The sequence below is a fragment of the Spermophilus citellus genome, assembly GCF_964194105.1.
Source record: "Spermophilus citellus genome assembly, chromosome: 2".
In the NCBI taxonomy this organism is placed as follows: Eukaryota; Metazoa; Chordata; class Mammalia; order Rodentia; family Sciuridae; genus Spermophilus; species Spermophilus citellus.
The window spans coordinates 17,732,359-17,746,723 of record NC_138183.1 but is presented as its reverse complement, the minus strand read 5'-3'; the positions used below and the strand labels follow the sequence as shown (position 1 = coordinate 17,746,723).

The 14,365-nt window shown below is 40.8% G+C and overlaps 1 protein-coding gene across 3 annotated transcripts in view; it reads right to left on the bottom strand.

The window, feature by feature from the left end:
• Window positions 1-14,365, bottom strand: part of ASTN2 (astrotactin 2) — an 856,022-nt gene that overhangs the window by 514,956 nt on the left and 326,701 nt on the right. For all 3 annotated transcript variants that reach the window (XM_081282178.1, XM_081282176.1, XM_081282177.1), the window contains one exon: window positions 6,079-6,225. In XM_081282178.1, the coding sequence (XP_081138304.1) occupies window positions 6,079-6,225 (147 nt within the window). The remainder of the gene's footprint in view (window positions 1-6,078; window positions 6,226-14,365) is intronic.

Genomic DNA, 14,365 nt, shown 5'->3' with positions numbered 1-14,365 from the left:
AATAAAATATTAAAATTCTCTCTCTCTCTCTCTCTCTCTCTCTCTCTCTCCCTCTCTCTCTTTAAAAAAAAAAAAAGAAGAATGTGCCACCATATCTGGCTACCCTTGACTTCTCAAGATCAATTTGTTGTTGTTTATTTTACTTATTTGTTTGTTTATTTATTTTTGGTATCAGAGACTGAACTCAGACATTCAACCACTGAGCCTCATCTCTAGTCCTTATATTTATTTATTTTAAGTTTTGAGACAGGGTCTTGCTAAGTTGTTAAGACTAGCTTTGAACTTGTGATCTTCCTGCCTCAACTTCCCCAACCTCTGGGATTATAGGTGTGCACCATCACACCTGGCTAAAATCAACTTATTAAGATTTAACGTATGAGTGAAATCATTTGTCTTTATATCCCTGGCTTACTTTATTTAACATAATGACCTGCAGTTCTATCCATGTAACAACAGCAGCTCACAGGCCTTCATCCATTTTTTTTGGCTGAATAGTATTCCATTGTATATCTATTCCACATTTTCTTTTTCCCCTCATAAGTTGATGGACATTTAGGTAGTTTCCATTTTTTGACCATTGAAAATAGTGCTGCAATAAACATGAGAGTACAGATGTCTCTCTGACCTTCTAACTTAATTTCCTTTGTGTATATAGTTGTTAGTGGGATTTTTGAGTCATGTAGGAGTTCCATTTTTAATTTTTTTGATAAACCTCCACACTTTTCCGCATAATGACTCTACAAATTCATGTTCTCACACACAATGTGTAGAGGTAATCTCTTCTCCACATGTTTCAGCAAAGCAGCACTTTCATCTTGACTTACATTGGGATCTTTGGGGAATATAATAACTAACATCTTAGCTAAGATAGGCTTTTCATAATAACTAATACTATCTGCCTGGCAATTTTGATGAGGCCCAGAATTAATATGTCATAAAACCTTAAGGATAGGCAATTCACATTGTATAAAGTCTATGAGCAATCATTGGATTTATGCTACCAGGGAGCTCTAATAATAGGGTGTTGATAAAGTCAAAGATCAAGAATACCAGAAACCCTTACCAAAGAGCCATATTAGGATTCCAAAGGATTGTAAAGAGTGATCACATGTTCTATGGAATGAAGGTAATATATAAATATAGACATCTGTCTCAAAGTTCTGTTAGGGACCACCTAGAATTCTTGTGAAGAATTATTAATACCTGGGCTCCACCCTCAGAATTTGATCAACTAGTTCTGGGGATTATCAGCCAGATGCAGACAAATTTATAGATCAGAACTAGAGAAACAATGATAATTTCAGTAAGTTTATTGGAGATGCATTTCCTGTCTTCAATGTGTACTTAGCAGGGCAAACAGCCACTGGTGGCCATGAGGAAGCCCAGAGAAAAGAAGGGGTGAAGCTTGCCAAGAGCTGGAAGGGGACTGTGTCAGTATGTACTGCTCTTGCCAGCTGGGCTCTGGACAAGTGCTATGTCATATTGACCTTTTCCCTATAATGGGCAGTAAGCATCAAGTATAATCATGCAGTAACACAAGGTCAGAATTAATTTTCCTCCCTAAGATGGGACACATTACTCAGCCCCATCTAGTGCTTCAGCACCACGGACAGCGCAATGTGTGGGATTGGCTAAGAGCACATCAGTGAGGCATGGAGCTTCTGGGGGAGAGTGAGAAAGAATGGGAGCTGCCATGGTGATAGCCCTTGAGAGATCTGGGCCCAACTGGAGATCCTCCCACGTGACACAAACTGCTTTCATGCTGACAGATCTCATTATAGTATATATTTTTTAAACTTGGTAGTGGTCTTAGAGGTGGTATATGATGATTTGGAGTGCATTAATATACCACCTTAGCTTTCTCTCTTATCCCCCTAGGTACCACCCTTGTGTCTCCAGGAATCAGAGCTAGAAACCTCACTAGTCCATTGCACAAGAGATTGTTCTTTTCTATATCCTTCCCTACCCTCATAAAAGAATAAATTCTATTCCTTTTCAAGTTCCAGTTCCCTTATCTGTCAAATGGGCAAAATAAAGAGAAATCTGGAGCACTATTAAGGGAATGAGATGAACAATACATACAGATTCTACCATAGGAATCACTGGGGTCATGTAGGAAAGTGGAGTTGCCTGGAACTATAGGACAGCCATCCACCTTACTGCCAGTAATGGCTACTTTCAGGTTTCCTGCTGGGGTCCAGAAGACTGAGGATTTCATGTGTCCTTGTGTAGGACTGGCACTGCCATCTGGAGGGGGGCACATTCCTGTTCCATTCACCTGAGAACAGCTAAAGGCATCTATTTAGGCTGTTTAGTCTGCTGCAACTTCTTGCCATACCATGCCTCTGCTTCTAAAGTCTCTTTCTCTATGAACTGTTTTAAGAATACAAGTAACACCACTTGTCATATATTGAGCAATCACAAAGGTTTACATACTCGGCTAGACACTTAGTATGCATTATGTCAAACATTAGTCTCAAAATAATCCCCATTTGATAGATGAGAAAAGTGAGATTCTTGGAAATCACTTGGCTCTCCTATGTTTCACTGTAAATAAACAATGGGACTGAGATGCAAACCCACCCAGTCTCACTTCAGAGGATACACTGCTAACCAAGACATTACATCATGTAGGGGCTGGGCTGGGCAAGGCCTTCCAATGCTGCCCGCCATGCTTACACTCTGGAACTTGTAGGCTCCATGCTTATAAGCATGGAGTATTCTTTTGTGTTAACTGTATTTTCTTATTTTCTATATTCTTGATACTTTGGTATCTGAGCTTTCCGGTGAGAGACAGCCCTCCTGAGGTTAACCACATCTTACAGATAACAAAAGACATGCTCAGGAGTATGCCTTTCTTATCAGATTAACCAATACAGAGCCCTGACTCCATGCATCTTCCTTTTCTGTCTCATACACCCTGGAGATAATATTTCTATTTCCTAAACACTGTTGGGTTCTGGTACAGGATACCTGTTCTTAAACCCCATAGCCTACCAAATTTCAAACTAGCTAACCCTAAACCTATCTACCCTGTTGACCCTATCTTCTCACAATAATTACAATACACTCTCTTGCCCATTCTTCTCTCTTGCTCCCTTGACCCCCCTGATATACTCTGGTATCTGGCTGAGGCCCTGCATCATGTACTGTATATCTGTACCTATAGAATCTGTGAGTAGATAAACTTAGTGTTTCACAAGTTATTTCTGTATCTGTGTCTTCCCTTATTGGATTGAAACAAATCCCAGATACATTTAAAAACCTCTTGGCTTCCTATTCATTTTCTACCTGCGTTTTCTTCCGGGGTTCCCTTTTGTAAGAAATCTAGTAGAAGAATCCTATAGTACTGTTAATAATTCTGCTTTAATTCAGGCCACATCACACTCAGGTCACATGTGTTTACTGAATATCCATCATGGACCAGGCACTGTGATTGTCATTGGAGATAATATTCCTCCCAAATGAATCAGCTGCTACTCTCATGGAGATCCCAGTCTAGAGGCAGATACAGACAAGCCCACGGCAGTTACATCGTAGTACATTGGGGACAGAGGTCAGAATAGGGCATCATCAGGGGAAGGGGCATCATTTAATTCATTTAATTCACCACATTTTGGTCCTTCCATGCCATCAAGATCAGATGCAGATTTCTTAGGTGCCCCTTTGATTTTGCTATTTCCCAGCTGCATCTTATAAATATGGGAAAGAAATGGGAGTTGTAGTGTTCACAAAATCCTTATAAGTATTTTTGATATTATTTCCATCTTTTAGATGCAGAGACAGAGGCTAAGAGAAGGTAAATCACGAGCCTTCAGAAGTGGCAGACTATAGGAAAAAATATTGGAATTCACACTTGTATCATTAATAGCCTGTGCTCTTAAACATTTAACTATTTGACCATAACCTTGAGATAGGTAATCATTTAAGGGCCTCCACTTCTAACTGTATGCAAATAAATAGCTAAAATTTGAATATCCCTAAGGCCTAATATTGAACAGTTATTGAGTAGTGATTTATGAGGGACATCAGGTCGGGGACATGCCTACCATTATTGCTAAAATTTTCCTACTATTCCTTCAGACTTAGTTTTTGTCATTCCTGCTTACCCAGCCCCATTTCCCAGCCAGGCTCAGGTTCTTCCAGCCCCAAGTTCTGCGAATCTACTTGCCTACTTGCTCCTGTAAATTTTGTTTCTTGTGCCTCCTCTGTCATCCCCCTGTTGTCTCTCATACACATTTACCTCTCACTGGGACACATATGATTTCAGAGGGACCAACCAGAAGATTTGTACATTTGGGCATGGTGATGCATGCCTTTAATCCAGTGGCTCAGGAGGCTGAGGCAGAAGGATCACAAATTCAAAGCCAGCCTCAGCAACTTAGCAAGGCCTTAAGCAATTTAGCAAGGCCTTAAACAACTTAGCAAGACACTGTCTCAAAATAAAATATAAAACAGGGCTAGGGATTGTGGTTCAGTGGTTAAGTGTCCCTGGGTTCAATCCCTGATACAAAAAAAAAAAAAAAAAAGACGTATATATAGGTATGAAAATCAACTGAGGGGCTGGGGATGTGGCTCAAGTGGTAGCGTGCTCGCCTGGCATGCGTGCGGCCCGGGTTCGATCCTCAGCACCACATACCAACAAAAGATGTTGTGTCTGCCGAGAACTAAAAAATAAATATTAAAAATTCTCTCTCTCTCTCTCACTCTCTCTCCTCTCTCACTCTCTCTTTAAAAAAAATAAAATCAACTGAGTATAGATAAAATGAGAGATAATATAGAGCTTATCTGTAGTCCAAGTGAGAAACAAGCAGAGGCTCATTCACTACGGTGAAGTGGGAATAGTCAGAGACTGCATTAATAGAAGTATGGGTATTTCTGAGAAAGGAGTAAAAGTTCCACTTTGCTCTGATCAGCTCAAATTAAAGGAAAGGAGTTAAGTTTGAATATCATAACTTAAAACAGGGATAAAATTGAGTTGCTTTGAGATAAGGCTGACGAATAGAGGGAAAGGATCTCAAAAACATTCCTGGTATATCCAATGAGAAAGGTTTAAAAGCTTAACAAGCTAATAGAAGTCAGAGTGTGGGTTACCTCTGGAGAGCATTAATGGGTAGGGAGCATGTGGGCAGCTTCTGAGGTGCTAGAAGTCTTCTTTTGGTTTGAGCTGGGCCTTTGGCCTTTATGTTAAAGGTTCTTATACAAAAATAGGAAAGAGGAAACCTTCAGAGGTGATGGCTATGATCATGGCATTATTTATGGTGATGGTTTCACAGGTATACATTTATCTTCCAACTAATCAAGAAGTACACTTTCAAAAAGTGTGAAAGATTAAAAAAATAAAAATTCATTAGCATGCATAGCTATGATGGCCTTCACGAGATTATTTCTACTAAACTTCAATACATTTCAAGATAGTCATGCCAAGTGAGGACAGAGGTTCAGGGAAACAGGAGCCGACCTCCCAAGCCGAAGGATGTAAACTGAAACGACTTTTCTGGAGGGCACTTTAGCAATAGATATCAAACATCTTAATCAGTTTCTTGGACCATGCTTTGCTAATGACTGCAGTGACTACAGTGTCTCATTAATTCAATTTAATTGGGCGAAGAATAAATGGTAGAATGTAAGATACTTGTAAAGTACGTTAACAGGGAATGAGATATGAATATTCTCCTGAACATTCAGGAAGTTCCAGTAAAACTCAAACCATCTTCCCTGTCATATGCATTTAATTAGCAAATACCCTTTGGGGGGTGTTTTAAAATTGGAATAGGATCCACAAAAATAATAAGAAGCAGTAAGTTCTCTGAAGTAGCTCCATCCTCCCGCATTCACATTTGAATTCTTCCTATAGTTAACAAACCTTATCGCTGCATGTAGAATGAAAGCCATCTTTCATTTAATTCTGATAATCCAGGACATTAAATGATAAGGGACTCTTCCAAAGCCTTTGGATGCTTCATTTTTCCTGTACTGCCTATCATTCTGAGGTTGGGCCATGCGTAGAGACATCTGACCAGCCAAAGAAGCAAGGTGCCAGGTAACAGTGGGGTACCTGTGAAGCAGGGCTCTTACCGTCTGCAATGAAGTGCTCAGGTACATGCAGAGTCACCTTCACAGTGAGTGGACAGGACATCTGGCTGCCACACACCATAGCCAGGATGCAGGAGCTCACTGCAATCAGTGTCAGGGCTGTCTTGTTCATTGGACTCTTCAGTAAACCTGTTGACACAAACACACATAATTCCATGAGGTGAGGAAATGGGGACAACATGGCGTTTAGGAATCCTGTTATTTACAGAATGGGAATCTGAAAAAAGAAGGAGGGGAAAAACCCTCATCTTTTCCTTTGCATATCCTTATTTGGTCTTGGTTTAATTCCCTTGCCAAATGGGTTGAGGATTTCTTTGGGGGAACAATACAAGAAACAAGCTCTCTGAAAACTGTTGCTAGTCTCACTCATCCCTCTCCAATTTGGTTTGCCATTCTTTTGTTTTTGCTTTTTTGTGGTGCCAGGGATAGAACCCAGGGCCTCAGGCATGCTAGACACATGCTTTACCTCTAAGCTACATTCCCAGCCCTTTTAAAAATATTTTATTTAGAGACAGGGTCTTGCTGAATTGCTCAGGGCCTCCCTAAGCTACTAACACTGGCTTTGAACTTGTGAACCTCCTGCATTAGCCTCAGCCTCAGCCTCTTGAGCAGCTAGGATTACAGACATGTACCACCAAGCCTGGAAGCCATTTCTTTTTAAGATTAATTTATTTCAATATAACAATAATAAACCCATTAAACACTAATATAAAGAACATATGTTTTCTAACTCAAAACTGAAAAGCACAGCATCATCTTACATTTTTTATATATATCTTATATATATATTTTATATATATATATATATCTTTCTTAATATCACCCCCTTCCCCGTAGCCATTCTTGATAATCATGAGGTGATACCAAACTCTCCACTCTCTCTAGAAACAAATGGGATGGCATTGTGTTGCTGAATTTAGCAGGGCCAATGGGATGAGTGTGTGCCTTGGTGTTGGAAAATCCTAGGTTTACAGTTAGGCTTTAGTCCTCTCAGGCTGTGTGATCTGCTTCACTTTCCAAACCTCAGTTAGATGAGGCAACTCACAGGATTCCAGAGATGACCACCTGACATAATGTGCTTAATGTCTGTCCTCTGGAAGGGTCTCACAGATAGCCATTCAATAGCATTTTCTGAGAACCTATTTTGTGAGATGCATATAGAGCAAAATAAGAATAGCCCCTGTTCTTCAGGAATTTATAGGTTAGAGAAAAAGCAAGCATATGCACAGCTAATTGGCTTCCAAGAAAAATTGTGTAAGACCTAGACAAGAGGGTTGAGTGTGGGGAGGTGAATTTTACATGGGAAAATTAAAGACAATTTAATGGATGCAGTGGAATGAGTCGATTGTCTTTGCATGGCTAGGAGTGCGTCGGGCCAGCAAAAAGATCTGAGTCCCAGTTTGTTTCTCAAGTTTTGGGCTTTGCTCTTGACATATGTTTTCAAGGGTTTGATTACCAGCTTTAGAACAATACCTCCAAAATTTCTGTTACCTGCTGAGCTTCTCTTTTGAGTAAACTTCTCTCCCTGAACCTCCTGACTCTCGGTGGAAATCACACAAACATGTCAAATTTAATCCACTCAACACAGGGCTCATTATCTTCTCATTAAAGCCCCCTCCTCTTCCTGAGCTCCTCAATGTACTGACAGCATCTCAGAAGGTCATATACGTAGATGTCATCATTCAGACTTCTGTTTTCCTCCTTTATAGAAATGAATGTCACACAGCCCTATTTATTTCATGTTGTTGGCATTTTCACATCCTGTCCCCTTCTCTCCTAGTGTCTGTGTGCTTGCAGGATGAGGGAGGTGTGGGCATATCTGTCCACTGCACTCCTGCTGAAACCCCTTGAGCTGTTTTACAGTGTCTGGTCACAGGAAATGATCTGTGCTCATTAGCCTGGCATTTGCAGCCTTTCATGATGACTCCTATGTTCATACCTCCTCTGCAGTCTCCTGCCTGGCCGAGGTGTCGGCAGGGCTGGATTGGTGCAATGGCCTCACAGTGAGCCTCTCCATCAGGTTAATACTGGTGTAGGTCTTGTTTCTTTGGATAGAGCTCTGCTCATTTCCTTGTCTCCCTCCCTAACACTATTTGAGGTTCATCATAAATGTAAATCCTTCATTGATTGTGTCTCCCTGAATATCTTATTCCAAACTCTAGAATCTAGTGTATAGACTGTGAGAAAAAGTACCATGTCCTTTGCTTGTCATTTTGTCCCAGTGCCTCACCCAGTGTCTGGCACGTGGTAGAATCTCACTAAATGCATGATCACTTCCAGGAATATTAGTGACGGCATGACGCAGACCAAAAGAAATGCCAAACTAACATGGCCATGCTAATGGGTTCCAATGGAAGAAGAGCCTCATAAGAGCGCACACGGAGATTGCTTTATGGATGTTATTTTTCTGAATAAACAGTGAGCAGCTTGAGGAAAGAGATTGCATCTTCTCTGTCTTTGGTCTCTCATGCACAGCTTGCTGCCTGGAACCTAGAAGTTGCTTAGTTTAAGAATAAGATCCTTGTCTTTATTCCCAGTGCTGAGATAACGTACAGTATTGTAGGAACTATTCACACATTTGCAGTTGTTACAGTTGTACAATAAATGCTAACTGGAAGAATTAGTTAAATAATAAGATGGTTCTAGTGTCAGAAGATGGGAAATCCCTAAAACCTAAAATGACCACAGGGAAAAAAAGCAACAAGTTTTATCTTTTATTTGAGCACCATAAGAAGCTGTTTCAAACTCAAATAATAAAAACAGTTTAGTAATATAAACAAGCTAACATCTATATTTTCTACTAGAAAGAAGGCAGACTAGCTTCAGTTGGTGTCGTGCATAGATCTCATCTTAAAATGTCAGCATATTATTACTTCAAGACTGATTACATAACAATCTCTCTGAAACAATTGATACCAGTTTCTACTTAGATTCTGTGGACCCTACTCTGGGGGAAGGAATATCTGAGGAAAAGTCCTTCAAGGACAGATTCTTGGTTGTAATTCTTGGTGTGATAGGGAGTAGGAGATTCTTGGCACTGGGGAATGAATGCCTGGCCAGCCAGGCATGGAAAAGCACCCTATGCACCCCCCAAGAAAGCATTTCTCATCCTTGGACCCTATAGCCACAGAAACGTATATGGCCACGACATTCCTTTTACTAATTACCAACTATTAGAAATACCACCTAGGCTCCATGGGCTGACTCCTGGGAGGATGGCTGAGGAGTAGGAGTGGGATTGTTCCTACTGCCTTGCTGGGCCCTGGCTGAAGCAATGGTATCACCTAGGACACTTAAATCATTCCAGTAACCCATGGTCTTTAGGAGTCACTGTGGGAGGTGAAGTCTCCTTAGCTTATCTAGATTTGGTTTTTCACTGAGAAAATAGGAATAAAATGACTTATCCCTTGAAAGTGTTGGAAGAACTGAATGAGACAATAAGCTTCAAAGGCTCAGCATGGTTTCTGTCCTATAGTAGGCCCTTGGTGAGCAATAATTCCCTGACCATATATAGTTATCTGTCTCATCACTGAGGGCAAAATCCAGGTCAAAATATATAATAATTATCATATTATTAATATGATACTTCCTAATTATCATATTAGGAACTGAATTATTCTTTACAAGAACAGAAAACAAAAGGACAAGATGGTGAAGGAAGGAAACATGAAGAGGGAGAAAGTGAGAAGGAGAATAAGAACGGACAGCATCCTGGGGCAGTCGCTTACTCAGAGAAGGTCTGAATAACCACAGTTTTCTCTGAAGTCCAGAAAGCACACTGGCCAAGCTTGCTCTAAGGCCAGCTGCCCATGGAGCAGTCGCTGGGGTTTGAGTTGCCATGGCAACTGGAAACTTCACAGTGGGACTCAAACAAAGGTGACTTCTTAAGAGTTGCTGGTCCATGGAACTGAACATAAGCACTTAGCTCCAGTGAGTTAGAGGGTAGCAAGCTAGAAAATATATATATCCCATAATGCCTACCCTGTCCCCATGCCAACAATGCAAAGCACTCGCATTGCAAGAAGTAGGAAAGGGAACCTCCATTTGGGGATTGCTCACTACGATCCATCCATCACTTCCCATCAATTTTTTAGAAATATTTTTTAGTTGTCAGTGGACCTTTATTTATTTATATGCAGTGCTAAGAATCAAACCCAGTGCCTCTCACATGCCAGGAAAGTACTCTACCACTGAGCCACAACCCCAGCCCCCAGCCCATTAATTTTTATTGAACATTATCTCTTCCTGGGCACTACTCTAGGCATGAGGGAAATGATAATTAACACAACAGCCAGTGTTTTTGAAGCTTACATGGGGGGGTAGGCATCAACTCATTTCATTCTCAGGGCAAATTGTTGCCACTATCTCCATTTTACAGAGAAGTACAGGGCAATGAAATGACTTAGCTAAGGTCACTCAATTTGTGTGTGTCAGAGACTGCATTAGAACCAGTCCTGTTCTATCCTTTCCCTGTATCACACTACTGCCCCCTTCATCACAGGACCAGGGTTCCAGGATGAAATCTGTGTGACACTCGTCAATTGATCCAACTCTTGTAAGTCAAAATGTCTCCATGAGAAAACAGAAAAAGCAATCTTCATTCAGAACTAATGTGAGGCTGGAAAAGATCACAGATGTAATTAGTTAAAAAAAACAGTAAATAAAAGTTCCAGGCACAACATGGGTCTCCTCAGATGGCCATGGTCATAGTTCCCTTTGGTTCACATCCCTGTCCGCAGTCACCTCCCTGTCACTTGCAGGGAACGAGCTGTGCTGTAGGAGTATGCAATCCTACAGGGGATATTGATTGTTGAGGCTGGAGAAAGCTAATAATCTAATTTTCCTTTCATTTCCCCTCTCATACCCTTCAACTCCTTTCATGGTAGGAGAGGATGGCATAAAATGCATGGCTTGAGAAATTCGACTGGAAATAACTTGGCATTGTTGGTCCACACACTGCCTATAATTTGGGGTTTGATTGATTCTTGGTTTGGAAGTGCCAGGTTGAGAGAAGAAAATCAAATTTAAGTTAAATTTGAAATTGAATCAATCACTTCTTACAATGAAGAAAATAGATCTAACCCCATCATACCATTGTGCGTGGAAAACTTAAAGCTGCTACACTCCCATTGATTCCTTCCTCCTGATATCCCCAAGGGCTGAAAGACTAGGTCCGATGTTGAGAAGCAATTATTTTATTTAAATGGCATATGGCACTTTGGTGAAGGGTGTGGATTCTAGGCACTCAGGATAGTGGAAGACACAGGAGGTAGAAAGATCACTTAAAAGAGTCTCAACTTTGCTTCTAGACATGGGAATTTCAATGCAAACCTGTCCCTTTAATAGCTATCTAACTTTCGGCAGCCTACTGTTTAAAATCTCTGAATCTCAGTTTTTAAATCTACAATGTGGCAATGATAATCTAAAGAGTAAAGAAGGTGTTTGAATTACACAGGACATACTAATTACAACACAAAGCACTGAGCCTGGCATAGACCTTGGGCCCTGTAAGCTCTCAGTATCTGCCCTTTTCTCTTGCTTTCTCAAAACCTCACCTGCCTATCACTTGGCATCTACCTGGACATCGCAGAACCTTTTACTCATGCTGGGATTCTGGCTTTTACACTTGGCTGCTGACCCCTGTGGACAAGTCACCTTATGCCTCCAAGTCTCAATGTCCTTAGCTGGAGTTAATTCATTCAAACATAGTTATTTAATATGCACCCACTATATGCCAGACCTCATATTGAGTGCCCTCCTATTATTTCCCATGCCTATAGCATGATTGAATATAGTAGGTGCTCAGTGGACATCTTTTCAATGAATGAGTAAAAGCCCAAATGTTTCCCTTTCTACCAAGAGATGTCAGTAGTGGAATATGGTTGTTTTTCTACTAGCCAAATGTATTCACTCACTTTTTCTTTCTGGTAAGCATTGGTACCTGTCTGGTCAAACATCATTTTAAAAAGCCTCTATTGAGGCTCCAATCTGCTTGCACATCAGGGTGACCATGGCAGATCTCTGGAATGCCTCATTAGCCTCGCTGAGTGCCTCATGGGATTCCTGCAGCACATGAGCTCCAGAAACTCTGTGCCTCTCTGCTGTATTTCTGGAAAATAAAATTGGGACACGTTGTCTGACAAGTGCAGGTGTCATGCTAGAGGCAGGAAGAAAGAATATTTGAAACTGGAGTTTTCTTATAAACTCCAGAGTATGTGGTCCTTATCTCCTCAGCCTGTTTCTGATGTCTGGATTCTCCATAAACTTCAGGGGGATGTCTCCATATAGGGCACCTTTCCTTCTTCCTCCCCTCCTGGATCCATGGCTCCCCCAAACCCCCATCTCTGAATTGAACTAGCTGTTTTTTGCTCTTTTTCCTTGGCATTCGCCCATCCATGGTATCCTTTAAATGATACATAATTCCCCACATCTCTAATCCTTCATAGATTTGTTCTCTAAGATCTGGTTATGTGTGCATCCAGCCCTTGTTTGAATACTTCCAGAGACAGCAAACTCAACCCTTCCCAAGCAGCAATCCAAGTCACAGTTTAATTTGTCTAAATAGTTCTTGAATCTCACTCTATGAGCCAACTTCTGCTGTTCAGGTTAAATAGGATGCATCTGATACCCCCTCTTTAGGGCAGTTATTTTAGTCACTTAGAATGGCAATTTGGTTGCCTTGTCCTTTCTGTCCTCCAAACCACATATTGCTAATTTTCATTTATTTTTCTAAAGTTACATTTTTCAATCTCTTTACAATACCGTATAAAGATTGGCTTCACTGGGTGGAAGGGGAGAGAAGGTACTGGAGAATGAGATTGATCAAATTATATTATGTGCATATATCAATATAGCATAATGAGTCCTACTATAATTAATTATAATGCACCAATGAAAAGTAAATAAAATCTGAAAAAAATGTCATCATTGTCATCATCATTCACAAAAGCTTATGTGCCAGATAATATAAGTAAAATTTTTCATTTTACTTATATTTATCATTTCATCTTCACAGAAACTTCAAGAGATAGTTTCCTTTTACTACCTACATTTTGCATGGGATACAATTGAGACTGTCACTTGCCAAAGGCCATAGCATTCAAAGGTAAGGGAGCTGAATGGGAAACCCATTGACCAGTGTGTCCAAGCTGATAACCATTCCATCCAAGATCTCTGTCAACCTGCTAGATGTAGCCTGTTGGGACCATGGGTGGACTCAGGTGGCCTCATTGTCCCCCCTGATGCTGACTGCAGTTCTTCAAAGGAACCTTTCTGCATCACAATAAGGAATTTAAAAAGGCTAATAAAAGTAAGCTAGGGGGGAAAAAAAGAAGAAGCTAGGCTGTTAACTCCTCTTCCTATAGCCCCTGAAAATACCTGTCCTCACTGTGTTCCTTGAGGCCAACCATCATCTGTAAGGCCACAGGGGGACACCATTGGTGGCTCTGCTCCATGCATAAGGAATGTTTCTATAGCTCAGCCTTGGATTGTGGCATCCCATTGAAGTTAAAGCCACTGGAGCAGACACAGGGGCTGTAGACAGTTGGGTATTTGAGTGTCTCCATGGCAGTTTAGGAGATATGTCTGCAAAGTCAAAGGTAACCCAAGGTGGTGACAAGAGGTTGACAAGGGTGTGGGTCATGAAGATGTAATAATGGTGCCAGTGTCTTTTAATTCTTCTTGGTTTATAAATTGCTCTCAAATATCTGTCTTTTCACCAAAATTCTAAGTTCTATTCCCAGTAGACAATTGAAGAATCAGAGACTTCATGGTGAACACACATTCAAACACTGAGGAACTACTGGGCCAAAAACCATAAGGGCAAGCACTCTGTCCATGACGCTGTGCTATAAGTGTCTGACCCAGGTCTCATGGGCTGAGTGTGAAGGTAGGATTATCGCATTTGCCAGCAAATGGATGGATGTGGAGACTATCATGCTACATGAAATAAGCCAGTTCCCAAAGCCAAAGGTCAAATGTTTTCTCTGATATGTGAAAGCTAATCCACAATAAGGAGAATGGTGATGGGAAGAATAGAAGTGCAATAGATTAGACAATGGGGAATAGAGGGACGGGAGGGGGGTAAGAAAAGGAAAGACAGTGGAATAAAAAAAAAAAGAAAGAAAGAATCTGTGCCCCTGCCTCCTGTTCCAATCCTCTCCAAATATATCCAAATGCCTCAAAGAGCTGGTATAGTAATTTCCACATAACAAGATGTTTCATGAAAAGAAAATTCTTCCATATTAAAAAAAATGAGCTAGCATACTGC